General features: G+C 44.9%; 2 protein-coding genes and 1 long non-coding RNA gene across 3 annotated transcripts; 1 reads left to right on the top strand and 2 right to left on the bottom strand.

The window, feature by feature from the left end:
• Positions 1-887: 887 nt before the first annotated feature.
• srsf10a (serine and arginine rich splicing factor 10a) lies at positions 888-5,924 on the top strand. Its single transcript, XM_084702179.1, has 7 exons — positions 888-1,057; positions 1,178-1,327; positions 1,997-2,101; positions 2,960-3,063; positions 3,486-3,654; positions 3,984-4,034; positions 4,790-5,924. The coding sequence occupies exons 2-7, from the start codon at positions 1,263-1,265 to the stop codon at positions 5,055-5,057; spliced, it is 762 nt and encodes a 253-aa protein (XP_084558305.1). The 5' UTR covers positions 888-1,057; positions 1,178-1,262; the 3' UTR covers positions 5,058-5,924.
• A 2,207-nt stretch (positions 5,925-8,131) lies between these two features.
• Positions 8,132-11,599, bottom strand: LOC146300314 (uncharacterized). Its single transcript, XR_014764723.1, has 2 exons — positions 8,620-11,599; positions 8,132-8,392 (listed from the first exon to the last, which is right to left on the bottom strand). It is a non-coding gene; the product is annotated as an uncharacterized LOC146300314 (long non-coding RNA).
• Positions 11,600-12,293: 694 nt separating this feature from the next.
• pnrc2 (proline-rich nuclear receptor coactivator 2) lies at positions 12,294-14,613 on the bottom strand. Its single transcript, XM_084702178.1, has 3 exons — positions 14,445-14,613; positions 13,607-13,828; positions 12,294-13,380 (listed from the first exon to the last, which is right to left on the bottom strand). The coding sequence occupies exon 3, from the start codon at positions 13,356-13,358 to the stop codon at positions 12,906-12,908; it is 453 nt and encodes a 150-aa protein (XP_084558304.1). The 5' UTR covers positions 13,359-13,380; positions 13,607-13,828; positions 14,445-14,613; the 3' UTR covers positions 12,294-12,905.
• Positions 14,614-23,596: the final 8,983 nt, after the last annotated feature.

Below are 23,596 nucleotides of genomic sequence, written 5' to 3'. Positions count from 1 at the left end.
TTTTTCAAATGGCAATGTGCAAAGTGGCAATGCAATCCTCAATTCAGTTTGAAATATTTTGAAACAATTTTAACGAAAGGCTACATTGCATTTCATATTGGCAAAGTCTGGTAACTCTTTATTCAAATGGAATTCCATGTGGCAGCGAGACCGCGCACCCAGTTTATTGCATTAACATTTACTTGTCACCACGCTCTATTTGGTGCAGAATTCAAATGGATAAGCAATATGTCGGTGACTCGTCAAGGCGTGTAGTTACGTGGGGAAAAAACGAGACTTAACAGAATGAATACATTGAAATGCAGTAGTTCCCCAACACACGACGCACTTGTCATTTCAGATATGACGTCTGTAAGGGAAATTCGACTTCAATAACAAAAATTCCGAAGAACACACTAGACTTGGTAAACAGAACAAAAAGTAATAGAACGATTACAATTTACAAAGAGCTCTTCAAAGTAGGTTAGCATCATCCTTTTTTTTCTACTGAACTTTTGCTTCCAGCTAATGTAAAATATATGTCCTCTGTATTTTTATTTATTTTGTATTATATATTATTTTGCTGGTATTGTCTAGTTGCTGTTGTATTATGGTTGATGTGATGAGCACGTGTCTGTATATTGTCTTGTATGCTGTATTGCAATAATTTAAATAAACACATTACAAAATGTGCTTCTTTATAATACTAGTGTGGGGCTGATGCCTCAAAAACAGCATATTAAAGCATGATAAATTACGGACTGTCTCTATGTCTGAATAGTAGGCTATGTTAAAATGGCCGTGAGGTCAGCGATCACCTCCCTTCTCTTGGGAGCCAAACAGACTGCTGATCATGCGCAGTGCGGGAGTTTTGATTCCTTTCGGCAACTCAAATCTTTTTATTTCGTTCACCAAAAAGATTTGTTCACTGATTCATTCGCTGATTCGCGAACGATTTTTGGTGATTCACTTATTCGCGGACCAATTGGTGAACTGAACAAAAACTGGCGTAAACAGTTCTGGACTGCTTCCTTATTTCTTATATAGTTCATTCAATTCTCCTAAAGCAGAAGCTTAGGTAGAGACTTAAACGAACGAATATTTTGGGGGGAAGATTCAGTTCATTTCGTTCACTTTAAAGATTTGTTCAAAAATAACGAATCGTTCGTGAATAACGCATCACTACCACCTTCCACAGCGGTGAGACAGCCCGGAGCCATCGGCCTACAAGCTCGGAGTCACCGTCAACTGTAGTTGCATTACTGTTACTGGTTAGATTTACCATGGCCAGGTATCTGAGGCCTCCAAACACCTCTCTCTTCATTAGAAACATCTCGGACGAATCCAGGTAGCTATATTCTTTGGCATCTAACGTTACGCGGTTAGGCAAACGAGCTCGTATAGCTAGCTATAGCTAGCTAGCGATTGGCTACACAGTGCTAGTCGCTAGCTAGCTAAGATGATTGCTGGTAATAGCGGTTTTAAACTGTGTGAAGTTAGCGCTAGCTGGTTAGCCTTAGCAGGCTTCTAGAATAACGAGCATAAAAGAGAACGGTAGACGAGCTGTCTTATAAATAGGCTATATGTAGTTAGCTACCTAGGAATTGTAGTCCTACAGTGGGCAGCTACAACCAAATGTAGCTAGTCTAGCTAGGTATGATCTGAAATTAAACGTTTTCTATCCAAAAACGACGACGCCAAAGCTAGCCCAGTTAGCCTACTTCTGATATTGGGAGCTAATATTATTTGAAACACTGTTTGTGTTGCGGGTAGTAAATTATGTTGGTACGCTTGCACTTAAATATGTAAAAGCCCATGTCTTCGTACACTTATTGAATGCATGGTTGGTTACAGCTGGTTACACGGCATCCCAAAGTAACTTGGGCCGGTGTGTTACGTTAACACGCGGCTGTGCTGTGCAGAGATGCATTATCAGGAATGGTCCACACGGGCCACTGTAGGGCTATCATGGATCCATCCAGATAGGTCTAAATGTCCTTATTTCACGACACTTCAGGCCAGAGGATTTACGTCGTGAGTTTGGTCGTTACGGGCCTATTGTAGATGTCTACATTCCGCTTGACTTCTATACTCGACGACCAAGAGGATTTGCTTACATTCAATATCCTTTATTCGCTGTGTATTTGATGATTGCTACGGTCAACTGTTTTAGCTCAATGTTTTTTGTGTGTGTGTGTGCCGTAGCCAACATGTATTTGGGAATGCATAGGAAAACATGAAATGCCTGTTTAACGTAATGCATACGGATGGGGAACAAAATGTAATTTATTTTAGTCACAACAAAATGTATGAAGGAATGGTTTGATATCGCCTAACCAACGTTTCTTCTGTTGCCTTAGACATTGTAAAGACATACAGACCTGGAGTCGCCCACAGCAAAGAAAGTTGAAAGGCGGGTGTAGGGTAGAGGCAAGACAAAGGATTTCAGGAGACATGAAAATAGATGGAATTTGGAAAATAAAGAGAAATTTAAAGCATGAAGATACAAGGAGGCACCAGAGTGGGTGTCCCGCCTCCCGTTTGTCCCACAGAGAGGAAAAGAGTTTATTGGGCAAAGACAAGTCTCAAGTTCTTCTGACAAGCCGTTTAAAGAGCATAAAGGCCAAGCTGAAGGTCAAAGGCCAAGCGTTTTAAAGGTAAAAAGCAAAATATTTGTATCCTATCAAATCCAGATCATCACCTCTGTGTTTGCATTCTCTCCAACCAAAAGGAAAAGTATCCGGATCCGATTTATTAAAGTGTTCGACTTTGTGATTGTACACTAAATCAAGACAAGACACTGATGTGATTTATTTTATTTTAACATTATCATCTTAGCTGTTTCAAATGTTCCCCCGTCAGTACTGCTGGTCCGAGTTGTGTCCTTGTTCTGGTCGAGTGTTGAGGGTGTTTAGAAGAGGTGTTTTGGTTAGTTGTGTCCACACTCCGACCCTGCGTGGAAAGCCTTAACTGTCGCCACGTTCGAGGACGTCCGTGACGCTGAGGATGCCCTGCACAACCTGGACAGGAAATGGGTGTGTGGACGACAGATCGAGATCCAGTTTGCGCAGGGCGATCGTAAAAGTAAGACCTCAGAATGTTTATCATTTATATTCTGTCAAATAGTTTTCATCTTATTAATGTCTTCTTGGCTGTAGCTGTGTGCGTAAACTGTTTGATGAGACAACAGACATGCATCTCAACTTGCTTTCAGACCCTAAACGTAGAAATGTGTAACGTATAGATTCATCTTTTTATATTTATGGATGGCGCACAAAAAAAAGGTTTTTGTTTACTGTATGCACTCGCCTGCCATAGTCATTTCCTTGGTTGTGAAAACTTACCTAGCCGCTAAACATATAGATATTGTGAGATGCTGTGAAGTATTCCAGGTGTAGCTGTGAGTGTAGCATGAGTATTCCAGGTGTAGATGTTGTATGAGCTGTAGTAGCTTGTGTTCCAGGTGTAGATGTTGCAGTAGTGTTGAGCCTCTCGTCTCTCCGCAGCGCCCGGCCAGATGAAGACCAAGGAGAGCTCCCCGCGCAGCTTCTCTCGCCATGACGACTATGAGCGCGAGGGTCGGCGCCGCAGGTCCCGTAGCCGCAGCTACGACCGGCGGCGCTCGCGGAGCCCCTCCTATGACCGGCGGCCCCGCCGCTCCCCCAGCCCCCGGGAGTGAGTCTGCTCGCACGCCACTTCTGCCTTCATTTAGCTTGCATTTAGCTTGTATTTAGCATTTAGCTTGCATTTAGCATTTTTATTTGGCATTTAACCTTCAGAAGGGGATATGGGGACAGGTGTAGCTCAATGGTTAGAGTATCGGACAGCAGATCAAGAGGTTGCAAGGTTCAGTTCCTCTCCTGTACATGCTAAAATGGGGTCACCAGCTAGCAGCTGAATTAATTTATTATTGGTAGATCATGTGATCTGCAGTCCCACCCAGCTTCACCTGCACCCCTGCTGTCTGGGCTGTGACTGATAAACAGGTGTGGTGTGTTTCTCAGGTCCAGGTCGTACGGCCGACATAGACGCAGCAGAAGCCATGACAACGAGCGGTAGGTGGACCTCCAGCTGGACTGATGTTCATGGTGCTGGGGACACAGCATCTTTATCTTATAAGATTTTCAAACTGAGAGACCACAAACATGAGGACAAAAAAACCTAGATTTAGCCGTTTTGCTCCCACAGTGTGTGGTCACCCTTAACACACCTCACACCAAGGGAACATCTGATAAAATCTGCGGAACCATCAAGATAATCGGGATATTAGCTAGGATTGTCGGAAGGGCCAAAATAGGCCCAATTATCCTGTGGTGTGTCCCCAGCATAACAAAATTCCTGTTTGTGTGTCAGCCTCTAGTTGCTGCTGCTTCCATCGCTGTCTGTTACTCTTATCTCGCTCTCCCGCTCTCTCCTGCTTGTCTGTAGTCTCTCTGGTTCTGTGTGCATCAGGGCTGGTTCAGGAGCTGCAGCACAGGGCCTTAAGGAAAAGTACTAGATGCTGCATCATACTGTGGCTGTAGATGTTTGTTAATGAAGGGGCTGTGGATGTTTGTTAACGAAGGGGCTGTGGATGTTTGTTAACGAAGGGGCTGTGGATGTTTGTTAACGAAGGGGCTGTGGATGTTTGTTAACGAAGGGGCTGTGGATGTTTGTTAACGAAGGGGCTGTGGATGTTTGTTAACGAAGGGGCTGTGGATGTTTGTTAACGAAGGGGCTGTGGATGTTTGTTAACGAAGGGGCTGTGGATGTTTGTTAACGAAGGGGCTGTGGATGTTTGTTAACGAAGGGGCTGTTTGTGTCCTGCCAGGTACCGAGGCCCTCCCCGAGACCAGCGGATGCACCACGCCCCGCCTCTGCGCTCCCGTTCAGCCTCCCGCTCCGCCTCACCCCCCAGGGCGCGGCCTAAGGCCCGGAAGTCTCCCTCCAAGTCCCCCGGCCCCGTGGATGACTTCCACCCCTCCGCGTCCCAGAGGCAGGCCCCAGGACGCTCACCCTCGCGCTCCTTCTCCCGCTCCCTCTCCCGCTCACGCTCTCGGTCCCGGTCCTGGGCCGGACGCAAGTCTGGGGGCCACTGAGCCCTCCCTTCCTCCCTCCCTCTTCCTGTCTCCTGAAGGCGTTGGTGTTCACTGTGTTGAGTACGGTAGCTAGCGAGCGCTGACTTCCGCGTCTGTCTCTCTGGTTCTACCTCAGTTGTCATGGTAGCAGTGGGATGTGTGGCCAGTTTGGGAGGGAGACGGGGTAGCTTCAGATTTAGGTTTACATGTTAACCCCGCCCCCCACCGAAGATATGAAGTCAAGTGTTGTAAAGTGGTTCATTGGTCCCATGCAGAGATAGGAAGACAGAGGGTGGGGGGGGCGGGGGCACAGAGGGAGGGAAGGGGGAGACGAGAGAGGACGAGGAGATGACAGTGGTTAGCTCCAGAGTAGCCTGTTAGGGTTAGCTCCTGTTGACTCTTTTTGTACTTCCATGTAACGGTGGGTGAAACATCCTGTATCAGTGGAAATATTTTTGTTAAAGATCAAGTGGCAGCAACGTTTTTATCAATGTCATTTGGATTATTTTTATGGTAGTTTTCAGATCTGTTGACAGTAGGTCTTTGTTAATTAAAGTGTTTAAGCAAATTTGACTTCCTTTCAGACCAATTCTGTAACCATCCTGTATTCTCTTGGTTCTGTTTGTAGCCTGTGCTACGTGTGTTTAGCAGCGCAGATTGTGTGACTGTTTGGTTACATGTTTATAAAAGAACAGTTCTGTAATTGCACCCTAATGCAAGACGTCTGCTTTCTGGAGTCCATGTGACTCAATTGTTTTCTTTTGTTTATCTGCACGTGAAGATCAAGATCCAAATCCATATATATTTTTTGAAGTGCCCATAGTTATTATTTTAATGCTGTTTTATTACACATGCTTTTTGCTCATGTCAATAAACCATTCTATTTCAGTTTGCCTATATATTTCATTAGATGTATTTGTGATCAAACATTTACTTTTGATGTTGTGCACGTGTGCTGCTGTTTAGAAAGACTTTACACTCACCAAGCGTAATGGTTATTTACTTCTGAATATGTGGAAGAAAATCAGTTTTGAATTTTGAAAGGCATTGAATACGTAATACTAACAGGGACAACACCACCAATTTATTTTTATTTTTTGAATTCACCGCTTTAAAATGTTTTATTTCAATGGAGAAATTAAAATAATAGATCCAAAATTCAGAAACTCAATTTGCTCAAATTAAATAAAACAATTCAACCTCCAGAAATTCAAATAGAACAAAATTCAGGATGCTCAAATTCAAATGGTGAAATTCAGATCCAAAAAATCTGAGCCGACAAAATTCAGATTGCAACATTCGGGATACCAAGGTATTGCTTGCCTCTGACCGGACCTCTCTTCAGACCCCAGGCTGTGATTGTATGACTGATCTGCATGACTGACTTGAATTCTGGTAGGTCTCTCCTACCAGAATTCAACTTCTATTTCCCTCTCAGCAAACTACTTGCCACACAACTGTTTTGTGTTGACAATCATATCCTGCTTCCCACAGCCTCGTTAGTATCTTTTAACTTGCAACATACAGTGCTTGGTTCTAGTAGCTGAGAAAGCTCAGCCATTATCTTCCCTTTGTCACTAGCTAGTGAAAAACATTGAATAAAGTATATCATTTTGATAGGTACCATCACATTTATTTTAAACAAAAAAATATAATGATATATTTAACAATCGGTAGAAAAAAAAGACAAAGTGATCATTTAAATCAGAGTTTTAACAAGCTTGAGGCTTGATCATGAAAACAGGTCAGGGCTGTTCACGGCATGCAGCACAGAAGTATTCCTCTGTCAGTTGGATTTGAGCACCTTCTCCCACAGTAAATTAGAAAGAAATACTGAATTGCTGCATCAATAAATAGCTGATTCAAGTAACAGTTGGTTTTTAGGATTGTTAAAGGGGTCATTGATTGCGAAATCGATTTTACCTTGTCATAGTTGAATAACGACAGTTTGGTGGGTAAAATGGACATACAGTGAACCTCAAAGTCCATTGACACCTTTTTCCTATTTAAATCTCACAACTTGAAACTGCAGCTGTAAAACGATCGGTTTTGAAAAAGCTGTATTTGAGACGTCACAAATATAGCATCACCTTTGTCACGCCCCAACATTTACATACAGACCAGCCCTCTGGTGCTCTGGCCCAGGATCTCAGGACACTAGTATAGCTGCGCTGCTCTGTGTTCTTTCACCCAAACAACAAAGGAGAACGTTTTAAAGTTTTAAAAATATATTGAAAAAGGACCATCGTAAATGCAGTGTTCCAGGCTACTAGGAATGCTGACACTTTTCATAATCTTCCAAAGGAACCAGACAATCGACGGGCATGGCTGATGTTTTTCTATGAGAAGATCCCTGTGAAGTTCGACACTCATTTATTCATTTGCTTGAACCATTTCATCAAAGACAGTTTTGAATGAAAACCTTGGACTGTTTAAAGAAGGATTTGCTAAGCCGCTGTTGCTGAAAAGAGGTGCTGTTCCAACCGTATGCTCATCACAAACGCAAGTTTTAACTATTTAACAGTTGGCCTAATAGCAATGCTAACGTCTCCTATATCTAGCATAGGTAGGAATGCTAAATATGTTTCTAAACATCAGCAAATGACTCTAACTAACCTAGCTGTAGTCAGCATTAGAAGGAATCAGCTTCCAAAAAAATTGCCAGAAAACAAATAGCATTTTAGCGCCTGTCTAGATTATCTAGGCTATTTGACTATGCACTGGCATAATGCCTGTCTGGTCAATGTTAGATAGACTCTAGCTCATCTGCTTTTTATTAACGCTGATTTGCAAGGAATGCAAGAACATCTAGATAGCGAAAACACCTAGACTGTAGGCATGTATAAACTAGTTTACTATATGCTCGAGCTTGCTAACGCTAGCATATAGTATGTGAAAACGGAAAAAGCCTCGTCCTTGACATGCTGTGTACATTTGACATTACAACCCCAAACACACCAAGATTTCGGCATGACGTTAATCTTTTCGATCTAATCTTTTAAATGAACTACAATGAACTACTATGCTATTGTAACCCCCTGGATTTCGTCTGCGTTGTGTCTGTTTTCCTTTCTCAAGAAGTCTGGAGATGTGCGTCCATTTCACCAATTTTATTCACCTGGCACAAATTACAACAAGTTGGGACTTCGTATTGCAGCAGCGTGGATCACAACTTTCTATGCGTGACTCATCCTCTGAAGTCTGAAGGTCAATTCAAGTTGAATTACAAAATACAATATCAATAGAAATTACAATATATAATAGAAATGTTGAAAGACAATACAAAACATGTACCTGGCACAAATTACAACAAGTTGGGACTTTGTATTGCAGCAGCGTGGATCACAACAACTATGCTAATGTAAGAGGGAGATGAAATGTTAATTATCCACACGTGTTAGTTTGAACTTCGATGATATATAGGCCTACATTACGATGGGCATAATTACTAAAACAAACACTATATAAGGACAGAATGTGGAACACCTTTTCATAATCAGTATGAATTTAGGACGTTCAATATTTGCATCTTACGTCGTAAGTTACGACAATAGTGTAGGAGCTCTTTTGGCACACAACTCACCGTGACTCATCCTCTGAAGTCTGAGGAGAGCCACTCAGTTCAACATACATGGCTCATGCGCACGCTCAGTGTGGTTTAATAGCACAAAAAGTTTGCAAGTGGAACAAAACCAAATCTTCACTGTTACACTACCATACTAACTGCTGTTGACAGGATGACAGTTATCCACCCGGAAGTGTCTTGGCAACCTTTGTTTACATTCTGATTAGGTCTATTTAGGCATATTTAAACCAGTTAATTCTACTCTACTATAACACGTTTTAACTTTTTATATAGCTGGTGCTAGCTAGCTAGTTGTTTTCGTCACAAAAAAAAAAAACTTATTAAGCATAAATTTTAACAGACCGGGAAGGCAACACGTATCGTATTCTACCTGCGCGCGTTGCTGTCTCGGGAATGTCGAACGAGTGAAAACTGTACATATTAGAGTAGAATAAACTGGTTTAAATAAGCCTAAATACAAAACTTCCTACCTCGTAACCAGTACCACTAGCTGTCTAGCTTTTCTAATTATTCTTAGTCATTAATAGATAATTGCTTAACACCTCATTCCTCCGGTGTGTTCTGCTGTCCGTGCCGACGATTACTTCCTTGAGTTGGAGCCTTCTATGGTCAGTTCGCAGTTTCCTTGTATTCAACAGAAAGCAACTTTGGTGGCGGTGTGGGGAAGGTGGATAGAGTTGTCTGGTGCTGCATTTATTTGCATTCGGATATTAGAAATTCGCTTATGCAAATGTACAATGAGCCACAACTTTTCTTTGTTTTCAAAGCTACCAACTGGGGTGGCATCTGGGGTGGCAATTTGGTTAGGCTATTTTTAGGGTGGCAGTTGCCACCCCATGCCACCCCAGTAGATCCGCCCTTGATGTTTGTCCAGATCTATTTTTCAGCAAGATAGTTAGAGCTTACTGAAGCTGAGTTGAATCACGATAGTTTGCTAAGCTGTAGTGCTAACGTTACCAACCTAAGGCGATCCTGTTTGCTTTGACAACAGAAATAGAAACGTAATCATTTCAAATGATATCTCAATCTGTTAAACAGTGTTGTGTAGACACAATAGATTTATTTGTAAGTTTGTATTTCAAGTCTCCACCTTCTTTCAGTGAGTTCTGTTGGCCATGTTGCATCTTAAATATATGGAGCATTTAGTTGTATTAAACATAGATGAACACCGCTCTATTTGAACATTTCAGGGATGTAGGAGGTGGAAGAAAAGTTTTCCTATGTGCCTATGCTGATCACAATAGCCATTTCCTTATTTAGTCCAGTGCTTCTGTGGTTGTTTAATGTCTTTAATGTGTCTTGTCCATAATTATCGTGCATCTGGCAACACTGAGAAGGTCGACCAATGAAAGTTCTCTCTACAGTCAGTGCTCGCGCTAATAACTAAAGTTTGTGAAAGACCCGGAGAAACACAAATATCGAACGAGGCAAAATCCCGGGACAATTTTTAGGTCTTGATAAGAGGACATGTCTGGGTAAAAGAGCATGTCTGGTCACCCTGTACCCCACCCACATTAATATTCTATACTCCAACTCCACCCAAGAAAAAGTGTGGTATGTAGGGATTATCTGCATCTGGTTGTTGGTAGATGAATCACAAGACATCTTCTCGGATCTTCTGTAGTTGGACTCGAGAAATGTGCATTAACTAAATCACCAGTTCTGCAAGACACTATGGACGAAGCGTCCATGTGATCAAGACCTGGATGTGGCGTTGAGAGAGATGGTCAGTAAAGAGACATTCATTAGGGGGAGGGAAGGGATTTATTTATTTTTTGTTTATACTTTAGTCTTTACCAATTAAAAACGTTTTTTTCTCTTTTTCCAATTTGAATAAACTAGAGGACATTGGGCATTTCATAACAGGTGACGTGAACAAGTGGGATTAATTAACAGCCAATTTGCGAAACTTCAGGAGTTCCCAATTGTTTTTGTTTTTTTTCAAAGAGACTTATACTTGTATGAATTGTTAATCGTAACAAAATAAAAACATTTTTTTAACACAAAATAAAAGCAGGAACTGGTGGAAGTATCTCCATCCCTACCAGCCGGCATGGTGTGTCTGCCGGCAGGGGGGCAGACACAGCCGGCAGGGGGGCAGACACAGCCGGCAGGGGGGCAGACACAGCCGGCAGGGGGGCAGACACAGCCGGCTGGCTTCACATCCAGACGTGAATGTATTGTCATTGAAGAACTGTCTAGACTGTACCTACCAAAACACAAAATCTACCTGTTCACAGTTCAATAACACTTTTCTATTTTGGAATTTATGGCAGGCACATTAAGGTGAAGACAATAAAAACAAAAAAAGCTTTCAAGTTATAAGAGCATTAAGAAATAAATGAACAATTCATACATATCAAAGTCTCCTTGAGTAATGGACATTTTGAGTTTTTCTTTGTGCACAGCAGCATCATATACCCTACACTGTGCATGATACAAAACAATAAAAACATTATGTGCAAGATCACTGGCAACAGGACACAGTGCTGGGGTATTGATATGCCGAAGGCAGTTATTTTTCCTTTTTTTTTTACAAAAATAATCTTCAGCATTTGAAGTCAAGTCAAGTCCTTAGCATGACTTATACATTCAGTGTATTACTAAAAATACTTTATCAAGCAGGTTTAAAATTTCCCTGCAAAATGTACATATGCTACAAGTATTCTTATACATTTCCTTATTTACATGGCTCTTAACGTATCTGCAAGCTTTCAACGCTTGTTTAGTCATCCCTAAACTGGCCGTTACAGTTTGTGTTCTACAGGAGAGGAACAAGACACCGCTGTGCCTCCACTGGGAGATGGTCAATAACGCACGTCTGACAGGAATGCATGTTGGCCAGTAACACATGAACACAGATCTGACTGCAGTGCAAGAGGCAGTGCGGCCACATTCTGAGACCTGCTACTAAATGTAAACACCTCCGGATCGACCCTGCGTCCGCCTGGGCCACACCATGCCCGACCCCACCCACCCCCCCTCTAATCCCACCCTCCTCCCCCCCCCCCCCTCCGACCCCCCCCACAGGCAGGCCACCCCAGCTGGAGCCCCAGAAAGCAGAACAGTCCTGGGGCCCCAGTGGGACGGCCCTCCTGCTCACCCTGCGGGGGGCGCCAGAGACGTGGCTGGAGGACGCCCCTGCTGGTCACCCTGCTGGTCACCCCTGCTGGTCACCCCTGCTGGTCACCCCTGCTGGTCACCCCTGCTGGTCACCCTGCTGGTCACCCCTGCTGGTCACCCGCTGTGGGGGCCGTGAGGATGTGGCACTGGGGACCAACAGTACAGCTAAAAACATTGCTTTGGTTAAGACACACAATAGACCCACAGTTATCACCTTTTACACTACGACGCTAAACAGAATCTCAGAATAATGCCAGGACTGAGCTTGGGGCCCCTGACATGGACACTCCTATAGTGCAGTGCGCGCAGCGCAATAAAAAAGTACAGGAGTGTCAGTCCAGAGCCTGTGTGCCATGTCTCATATTACACTTCAGGTTGAGGGGAAACTCCACACTCCCACTACAGCCACCTCCAGTAGTGCAGGCTTCCCTGCAGAACAGCACTACAGCCACCTCCAGTAGTGCAGGCTTCCCTGCAGAACAGTCAGTGGCTTGTACCACCCAAACACACAGGGAAACAGGGAATGGGAAATTAAAAAGACCAGTCAATTTAAAATTCAACAAATGTGGGGTTTTAGCACCTTAGTCTTCTCCTGTGAACTGTTCATCAATACCTGTCCACAGAAACAGACCTCAAGATATTACAACTACTGTAAGGAGTCTTCCACCACAGGGAGGAGGAGTCTTCCACCACGGGGAGGAGGAGTCTTCCACCACGGGGAGGAGGAGTCTTCCACCACGGGGAGGAGGAGTCTTCCACCACGGGGAGGAGGAGTCTTCCACCACGGGGAGGAGGAGTCTTCCACCACGGGGAGGAGGAGTCTTCCACCACTGGGAGGAAAGGCTCACGACTGCAACAGCCACCAAATAAAGAACTAAACAAGAGAAAGCTCAAGAGGATATCCAGTTCATCGTTAGTTACAGAAACCGGCTCCAGTAAGAGTACCCACCAGCAAGGCTGCAACACTGTAATATCTGTAGACTTGTTTAAAATCCTACATAAACCATCGGGTGACGAACACTGGCCATGAAGGCCCACCATGCCTGACCTCCCACCTCTAGGTGGCGCCTTTTCTAAACAGGTACGTGTATTACAGCGCTGCAGCGTTGCAGGCGGGCGAGCCCTGGGAGGCCGTGGTCCGGGGTGGGGGGGCGGGGGGGTCAGGCCTGGACCTTGAGGAGACTCTTCAGCTGGAAGGCCATCATCTCACGGTGGTCCCCAGGCCGGGTCGTCCAGTGGTGGGGGGGCTTGGGCAGCACGCTGGGGGAGGGTGGCTCGCTGAACTTGGCCCCCGCGTAGCTCACCCCGCCCTGCGCCCCCAGCAGCATGCTCAGGTGGGGCACAGCGCCCCCCCAGCTGTGATGGTAGCTGGCAGTGAAGTGGACTGAAGAGCTCTTGTCAGGGGACACGGCCTGCCGCGCCTCGGCAGCCCAGGGGCAGAGCGGGGCCTTGTCGGCCCTGCGGAGGGCCTGGTGGAACCCAGCCAACGCCACCGCGGACACGCCGCTCGCATCGCGGCCCTTCTGCTTGCTGCGGCCCAGATGGTGGGTTTTCTTGGGCAGGGGGCGCTCGGGGTGGGACACAGGAATGTTGTACCTCTCTCCTCCTCCCATACTGCTAGCACTCTACTGTCACCTGGGGGGAGAACAGTAGCTGATTTACATCATTTAATGAATGCTTTATATAAAGAAAGAAAAAAACATGTAATAACTTCATAGGATTGTATCTTAAAATCGCATTTATTGTTGTTATTGATGTTATGAAGTCTGTGGATACGTGCGTCAGAGATACTGCAAAATGGCCTACCAGACAGACTGGCTAACCACCGCCCCTCCCCCACCAGCCAACGGCTTCGTCTCACCTCTTTGTTGTCAGAAAATTGAATGAGCAAAGATCTTTCTTTCTTAATTTCTCCTCTCCAATTGGGCTCCAGGTCCTCAAAGTAGTTTTCGATCTACTTCTCGCTGCACTTTTGTGTCCAGCAAGGTCTGAGGTTTTCATGTGCCGATCAGCGATGTTTTCTCGCGTTCCTGAACTGAACATCAATTCACCTCGGAACACGGTGCTCCGAGAAGACGAATATCTGAAAAAAATGAACACAATCCGCAATTCAGAAATATTTCAAAACTGTTCTGGCGTTTTGTTTTCTTCATTATCTATTTAAGAGTCCTACATTGAAGACAACTACGAGTAGAATAATGTAAAGCCTCGGGGTATCTTACTGCGTCACCACACTAACACCAAATGGCACAAATCCGTGTAAATTGATGGGAAGACGTTGATTACATAATAGTAAACTATATAATAACAGTTATAAAACATAATAAGTACGTCAAGTGCGGTATTATTTAAACTATCGTTATCGTCGACGAAGAGGACCCATTCTGTAAATCGTCGAAATCTTTTGTTCGTTTGCAAACAGAAGCAATTACTCCCAACGCCTAGTTCCAATCCCAAGTTTCCAACGTAGATATTATTTGATTTCTACAAAAAGTACTTCTTTTGTGTCCTTATAATTAGTCTAATCTAACAGTAGTAATATGAAAAACGGAAGTATGTCAATTTTCCGTCTCTGGCACAGAACCAAAACAAAGAAGACCTCTAACATGGCGACGCCAGTCTGTCTGAAAACAACAAGCTGAGCTTATTTGCAATGCTAGCAACATTAGCTGCTGCTAACTTCCAGGCAACTTTCTTACCGACTTCCTCTGGCTTGGATGGTCAAAGCCCTTCGTCAGATATGTGTCAGGTTGACGTTTAAAGGATGTGTGATGGTAGAACGTTATTTCCACCAATTCGTGAAACCACTATTATAATGGTGTGATGATCTGTCTCTCCTCTCCGACTCTGAATGGCAACAAAATGGATCCTGACTCGGGCAAATGTAGCTCGACTATATCACTTCTGACCAATCACACACCAGTTTAGAATCACGTCGACCAATCGTAAAATCGCCTGCAAGCGCGTTCACGCGTGTTGCCAGAGCGCTGACGTCATCCGACCCTCCCTCGTGCCCTTTGTTGGGGTTTTCCGTCAAGACGAAAACAGGGCGTTTGACAAAGACACTGTCAAATATGGGTACAAACAAAAGTAAGAATGTAAAAGAATGTTTATGTTGGGTATGAGTTATTTTCTATTATGTGAAAACTTACAGGAATTTCCGATACAACAACACTTGTTCGTTGGTGTGTATGCTCAAATGTTAGAACCTTTGAAATATCACAGATCAGCAGATCACATATCAGCAGTCCTTCACCACTACTGTAACGGAGCTAGCTGCCGTAGCTGGAAAATCAAACTTTTCCCGAACCCCGTGGGGAGGACGGCCACAACATCATGGCCACCAACAGAACTCAGCAAGGAATGTTCTTGCTCCGGCTTTAACTTATGGATATTGGGCAGCGTTGCCACAACCGTAGAATAGCTTCGCTGGCAACTTTCTCCGCCGTCATTACTGAACTACAACTCAAACTAGTGCACGACTTCAGCGTCATCGTTCTCAGCCACTCCCTCTGTTCGCTGATTGGACCTACAAAAAATGTGTTTCTGAAAAACGACTTCAAAGCCAAACTCTCAGACATAGTACAGAAGAAAAATCCAAATTGAGCGGAAGAACGTAGGAGGGCAGAGCCAGGCTACTCCAGACCCAACTTCCCGACCACATTTTTTGTGGGCGGGGCTAAGTTGGGTTGGCAGCCAGGCTGGGGGGGGGGGGTGGGTCCAGGGGGTCTTTTGGCTGTAACCTATATAGAGGTGTTTTGGTGGGCATGGCTGTCCATAAGGGCGATTGGGGCGCAGCACTGCCTCAGAAAAAAGCTCCTGATGTATAAGCGCAGTATTCTTGTAAATCCCGTAAATGACGACATGTCAATTTAAATGTGATAATTTTTTTCTGTCGGATTCCACCACTAGATCGTGTGATCTGCCTCTGTATGTCGTTGTTGAATCAGGTAACAGTCATTCAGTCAGCCTAAAGTCGTGCTTCAAATGGCCCCTGCCCCTTCTGGCCGATTTGGGACGAAATGAACATCGCCCCAGACCTCTCCCATTGACTCCAGTGTTAAATCCATTTTTTTCACCAAACAGGACCTGTTCAGCTTGAAAGCCTATAGACCAGAGCATGGTCTCTCTCACACGCAGCCCCTTTCCTCCTGACACTGTTGCATAACCAGCTGGTGTAAAACTTGGCCAAGGCTATTGACTTCAAAGTCGGTCTCTGTTCTCCCTGGCACCCACCAGGGGGAGAAGTGTGTGTGGGGGGGGGGGCAGGTGTGGGGAGAAGTCCTTAGTTGAGACGGCTGTTTGGTGTGAAGGTTGAAGTTAGGGGAGGCAATGTTGTTGAGAAGTACTTTTTGTCATATTTGCTGAAATAAACTTCACATCCTGATAACAACCAAGGAGTATAAAGCTTTGACAGTAAAATAAAATCAATCCTATATTTGTGGGCGTTGCTGGACCGTATAAAACACAACCTGTCTTTAAGGTTGGACTGGCACTAATGATTGGACAGCATTCAGACCGAATGCAAGGATTGGACAGGTTACCCATACGCTGTCTGTCTGCCTCCCTGCAGTAGGCAGGCAGCGTGTGCGTTTATGGGCTTTGGAGGAGTGGCTTTGAAGGGGATATTTTGGTTTGAGTCCTTTCAAACTCAAGCTAAAATTGCTAATATCACAAAACCTGCTTGTCAGGCGTCTAACAGCTTCCAGTCAGATCAGCAGCGTGTCTTCCTCAAGACTCTTTCATCCCTCTGCTGTTAGGATACGGGCATGCTTGTTCTTCATTGTAGATGAAGCTTGGGTTACCTCAATGATTTATGGACCAGTATCACTTAGTTCTGAATCAAATAAAGCTATTATTCTTTCTATTAACGCCTGTGTCTGATAATCAATAAAAACTTGAATGTGGTGCCCTTAATAACAAGGATTGTTATTCTCTGAAATGATAAACTGCGACGGTTTCTGGACAGTTGAATTTGGCCTACACACTAGGGATGTGCATCTCCATCACTGAGGACGATGCGATACACATCTCGATGCACTGCCAACGATCCGATACATTAAAGATACATAAAAGCAACTACTAATGCGATACGATTCACCCCTATTGCGATGCAGTGCGATTCGACACGATGCGATTCAATGAGATGCGATGCAAAGGGAATATGATGCCATGCAATTTAATATGGTACATATTGATTTACATTTATGCTATGATTTATTTCTTTGTCAGACTGCAAATCATCAATTAACTAAACAAGTGAAAGTTTTATTTCACATATTAAAAGTCTCTGACAATAGATAAAATAACATCAGGCCTGGACCTTGCCTTAAACCAGTCCTTCTTTCCTGTTGTATGTGTTCTCTGAATGTAAAAAAGGGTAAACTATTACAGGCAGTCACAAGCTGCTGTAAACACTGTCATAATACAACACACTAAATTGAACTCATACGTCCTACTTTTTCCCTAAACATTTTCTCAATGACTCAGCTATCTCTCGTCTTACTTTGTCGTACACAACAGGGATTTGTTTTGTCGGAAAATAGCTTCCTATTCTTGCTTAGGGTACCGATGGAGCTAGCCACTGACAGTAGCCAGCTGAATCCGAGGGGGAGGCAGACGTCTCCACACAAATACCATGTAGCCTCTTCAGGTGACAACCTAAATTAGCCGTGCTGCCTGTGTACTTTATAGCAGCACAACATATCTTGCCAATTGCATGTTTTTTGTCAAATTGCCCAGCTTTCTTGTAAAATCCGAAGTGTTGCCAAACCTTGGATTTATTGCAATTTGTAGTAACGTGTAACTCTTCCTCCGCCATGATAACACTCGCCCGAACACGCCTCCAACTCGCGCGCAACTTTGCCGAGAGACTTCACGATAATCGGCCACTGACAGCAGTGGAGATAAGAGCGTGCTTAAGAAACTAACTAATTATACAATTATTGGTCACAAATCATTAGTCAAATTTCTAAATACTAAAGGTGTTCGCATACACATCATTCTATATAAATACATCGGATTATACCGATGCAAAGATGTTAGAAACGATGCATCGCGATTTCATCCCACATTGTATCCGGTGCACACTTTTTTGATCCGGGCCATCGCATCGTGAACTTTTATGCCGATGCACCGATGCGAATCGGTGAATCTTCCCATCCCTACTACACACTGTGTAAATCTGTGTATATGTAAAATCTGAATTAAAGTTAAGAACGTAAAGATGAAGTTTAGCTGTTTATCTAACCATGGGCGTATCTAGCCCTTTTTGGGGGGGGGCTTTTTATAAAAAAAATATATTTTTTTTTCCTTTCATATTTTAAATCTAAATTTGTTAATTATCTGTCTTCCTTAAACCCACTAGAGGACACAATTTAAAAGGATATTTTAAAAAATGTCTTCTGGGGGAACATGCCCCCAGACCTTCCTAGTTTTGCTGGGACACAGGAAAAATAATAGGTTTTATCTAGGGGCTTAGCCCCCCCGAAAGTGGGAACCTAGATTTGCCCCTGTATGTAATGATGGATAGAACGGTGGACCAGTCACTGTATCAGCTCACAACAGGTACATACTGTAGGAGGCTAATTTGCGAGGGTTTCGTTAAGAAATAAAAACAGGTCGCAAACGATTATTTGCACTCGCACAAATGTTCCCAAATATATTTTGAGGTCACAGATACAATTTCGGGAGTATATGCCACCAAAATTGTCGCAATTTTGAGCCCTGCACATTATTTATTTTATGCAAATAAATACTGTTGTTAATCAAATATATGTCACACGGAGGATGTTCTCACCTCCGTATGACATGGAGCCTGCAGAAGCAGCACTGTATCGACAGTGCTTCCATGTCATGACGTGGGCAGGTGTTGAAGCTCTGCATCCTGTGTGCTAATGACCTGTCAGTCTGCAGGCTGGCTCTGCTGGCTTCTAATCACGTTTGTTTCTCCTGGCCAGGGATCCCAGCTGACACTGGAGATAACCAGGCCACTTCCTCCTGCTGTGTCTCTGTCAGCCACGCTGTGGCCGTGCTCTGTTTCCTTGTAGGGTTATGTAGACCACCAACACGTCCAACAGATATCCTCTAGGTTATAAAAGAAGGTTTATGTTGTACAGAGATATGGCAGGTCCAGGTCTGTGTCGTAAAGTGAGGTTATGCCCCTGTTACGAGGGGGTAAAGTCCAATTAGCTGGCTCTTGTTTGTGACCTGCTTGTGGCTCACAGTTCCACGTCAGCCTGTTGTGTAAACATGGTGTTACGAGAGGACTGGCCCCTCCCCCCAGCAGGCCACTCCCACTTCCTGCTGATACTTCCTGGGGAGTTAAGTTTGGAAATGAGGTCGCTGGAAGCAGCTCTACAAGTCACAATTGAGCAGGAGGAGGGGGGGAGGAGAGAGGAGAGGAGGGGGGGAGGAGAGAGGAGAGGAGGAGGGAGGGAATGGGGAAAGAGGAGAGGAGGAGGTGAAGGAAGGAGGTATCCAGGGGGTAAATATGATGGGCCACAGAGCTGCAGGTAAAATTTGTGTCATGAACCCTGTCATCTGCACTGTCATGAACCCTGCCATCTGCACTGTGATGAACCCTGCCATCTGTACTGTCATGAACCCTGCCATCTGTACTGTGATGAACCCTGCCATCTGTACTGTGATGAACCCTGCCATCTGCACTGTCATGAACCCTGCCATCTGTACTGTGATGAACCCTGCCATCTGTACTGTCATGAACCCTGCCATCTGTACTGTCACGAACCCTGTCATCTGCACTGTCATGAACCCTGCCATCTGTACTCTCATGAACCCTGTCATTTGCACTATCATGAACCCTGCCATCTGTACTGTGATGAACCCTGTCATCTGCACTGTCATGAACCCTGCCATCTGCACTGTCATGAACCCTGTCATCTGTACTGTCATGAACCCTGCCATCTGTACTGTGATGAACCCTGCCATCTGTACTGTCATGAACCCTGCCATCTGTACTGTGATGAACCCTGCCATCTGTACTGTCATGAACCCTGCCATCTGTACTGTCATGAACCCTGTCATCTGCACTGTCATGAACCCTGCCATCTGTACTGTGATGAACCCTGCCATCTGTACTGTCATGAACCCTGTCATCTGCACTGTCATGAACCCTGCCATCTGTACTGTGATGAACCCTGCCATCTGTACTGTCATGAACCCTGTCATCTGCACTGTGATGAACCCTGCCATCTGTACTGTCATGAACCCTGCCATCTGTACTGTCATGAACCCTGTCATCTGCACTGTCATGAACCCTGCCATCTGTACTGTCATGAACCCTGCCATCTGTACTGTCATGAACCCTGTCATCTGCACTGTCATGAACCCTGCCATCTGTACTGTGATGAACCCTGCCATCTGTACTGTCATGAACCCTGTCATCTGCACTGTCATGAACCCTGACATCTGCACTGTGATGAACCCTGCCATCTGTACTGTGATGAACCCTGCCATCTGTACTGTGATGAACCCTGCCATCTGTACTGTCATGAACCCTGCCATCTGTACTGTCATGAACCCTGCCATCTGTACTGTCATGGCACGACACTCCAACTGAAACACACACTGGCCAGATATATGGGAGTCAGATGGCTGAACGGTGAGGGAGTCAGGCTAGTAATCAGAAGGTTGCCGGATCGTTTCCCCACCGTGCCAAATGACGTTGTGGCCTTGGGCAAGGCACTTCACCCTACTTGCCTCGGGGGGACTGTCCCTGTACTTACTGTAAGTCGCTAAATGACTAAATGTAAATATACCACACCCACTGTCCAGATGTATATCCCACCACACACATTGTCCAAATATAAACTCTTCAAAAAAAGTTTGGAAACTTATTATTATTTTGGTCGATTATTCCTCCCCTTCAGTAATACCAATTGGTATTGTATTTTATATCGTTGGAAAGCCTGATTAGTCACCTTTACAACGAGGTACAACTTGTTAGTATTGTGTATTCATGGAATGAGCAAACCATGTGAGTAGCGGCCCAATTTTTTTTGCCAAAATCCCCTGCAATATTCTTCTGTTGGTATTTACTCTCGTTTTGAGCTTCAAGTGTGATCAGCTTGGGCGTGCTGTATGTGCCAACGCAAACATGCTGGCTGACTTGCGACAAGTCCTGGTTGAGGAATGGGATACCATCCCACAGCAGTGTGTGACCAGGCTGGTGACCAGCATGAGGGTGTGCCAAGCTGTTGTGGCTGCGTATGGATCCTCCACACGCTATTGAGGTCCCTGACAGTGTAAAATGAATTAAGTGTAAAAATAACCAATATGTTTTGGGTATTCCTTATTACTGTGGGAGAGTGCAATTATCCAATCCACCAAGCAACTAAAAACGAGAAGGAATACCAGCAGAAGAATATTGCAGGGGATTTGGGGCTGCTACCCACACGGTTAGCTGTGTTGCTCATTCCACAAATGCACGATCCTTACAAGTTGTAAAGGTCACTAATCAGGCTTTCCAATGATATAAAATACAATACCAATTGGTATTATTGAAGGGGAGGAATAATCGACAGAAATAACGTTTCAGAACTTTTTTTGAGGGGTTTATACCCCCACCACACACACTATTCAGCTATATACCTCCACCACACCCAGTCACAGTCCAGATATGTCAGACACACTCTGTTTCAGCAACTCCCCTCCGGCAGAAGGCTGCGGTCCATCAGGACCAATACCCATTCGCTGTTGGTCTCTTCAACAAGGCCAAGGGCTCACACTGACTCTAATAACTAACTGTACAATGATACCTTGCAATTTGCACTATTTGTATCTTTTGTACTATTTGTATTATTTGTACTATTTGTTTTTTATAGGGTTAGTAATATGGCTACTTAATATTTAACTTTATATATTTAGTTTTTTAATTATATACCCCACCACACGCACTGTCCAGATATATACCCCCACCACACTCACTGTCTAGATATATACCCCACTACACGCACTGTCCAGATATATACCCCCACCACACGCAGACCCAGATATATACTTACTTACTTACTTACTCCCCTGCCCCCCTGACCACCCTGCCCCACTCCTCCCCTGCTCCTCTTACTCCCCTGACCACCCTGCCCCACTCCTGCCCTCACCCCACCACCCTGCCCCCCTGCCCCCCTGCCCCACTCCTGCCCCACTCCTGCCCTCACCCCACCTAACTTCACCCCCCTGGTTAGTGGCTGCTATGCCTGTTTGTAACCAGGCAGCAGTGAAGGGTTCGGGTTAGGGGGCTGAAGACTCTGTAGGTGCTGGTCTGTCTGCCTCTGCCTGTCTGCCTGCCTGCCTGCCTGCCTGCCTGCCTGCCTGTCTGCCTGTCTGCCTGTCTGTCTGCCTGTCTGTCTGCCTGTCTGCCTGTCTGCCTGCCTGCCTGCCTGCCTGCCTGCCTGTCTGCCTGTCTGCCTGCCTGTCTGTCTGTCTGTCTGTCTGTCTGTCTGTCTGTCTGTCTGTCTGCCTGTGTGTCTGTCTGTCTGTCTGCCTTTCTGGAAAAAGGGAGGCCTACTGACACCAGTGTGGCCCTACTTACTGCACTTTTAACATGCATTGTGAATTTAAAATAGTACAATAACCAGTTTAGTTTTTCCTTTGGGCAAAGGCTGTTGTAACCTGATTAGATAGTTTCTGATGGTACTGAATGATTCTTTGCTGAAGGACACATTCTTAAATTAGTTGAACTGATTTCCGTTACAATGTTCCCTCTGGAGGAGTCTGTCTTCCATGTTGGAAGGAGATGTATTAGTTATAAAAGCCAAACACACACTCTACTATGCTGTATTCTGTACCAGATGTGTGTTGTTTTAGATAAAACTGTTGAACCCAAACTGCTGAATGAAGAAATTGAAAAGTATGACTGTCCCATCCAGTAAATGATGCAACACATCCAGTTTCTGAGACACAAGTCAAGCGTCTTCAAGACGTTGCTAAACAAGTTATCCTGTGTCAGAAACATAAACCTTGGTCAGGGTTAGGATGGTGGGTCAGGGTCAGGGTTAGGATGGTGGGTCAGGGTTAGGGTTAGGATGGTGGGTCAGGGTTAGGGTTAGGATGGTGGGTCAGGGTTAGGGTTAGGATGGTGGGTCAGGGTTAGGATGGTGGGTCAGGGTTAGGGTTAGGATGGTGGGTCAGGGTCAGGGTTAGGATGGTGGGTCAGGGTTAGGGTTAGGATGGTGGGTCAGGGTTAGGGTTAGGATGGTGGGTCAGGGTCAGGGTTAGGATGGTGGGTCAGGGTTAGGGTTAGGATGGTGGGTCAGGGTCAGGGTTAGGATGGTGGGTCAGGGTCAGGGTTAGGATGGTGGGTCAGGGTTAGGGTTAGGATGGTGGGTCAGGGTTAGGGTTAGGATGGTGGGTCAGGGTTAGGGTTAGGATGGTGGGTCAGGGTTAGGGTTAGGATGGTGGGTCAGGGTTAGGGTTAGGATGGTGGGTCAGGGTCAGGGTTAGGATGGTGGGTCAGGGTTAGGGTTAGGACCAACACCACTTTGAACAGCCACACCACCCGGGCTAGCTCTACAATGACACGTGCAGGTGGTGTTCGAACTGAAGAGTGAGTTGAACCAGTTCAACTTGGTAACACTCGACTGGTGCACAAGAAGAAACATAGGAACTAAAACAAGCACTGAAATATAAAAAAAAAATGTACAAATGTACAATAAGATACAAATTATAATAAAGAATACTATAGAACATAAAATGTGTACAATATGAATTCAATAAAGGAAGAGATGTACAGTATTTGCAAACATTCACTGTATTCTCTCTCTCTCTCTCTCTCTCTCTCTCTCTCTCTCTCTCTCTCTCTCTCTCTCTCTCTCTCTCTCTCTCTCTCTCT

This window comes from Hypomesus nipponensis, chromosome 2, assembly GCF_054491055.1.
Source record: "Hypomesus nipponensis isolate SF chromosome 2, ASM5449105v1, whole genome shotgun sequence".
NCBI classification, from domain to species: domain Eukaryota; kingdom Metazoa; phylum Chordata; class Actinopteri; order Osmeriformes; family Osmeridae; genus Hypomesus; species Hypomesus nipponensis.
This window is presented reverse-complemented; position numbering and strand designations above follow the sequence as displayed.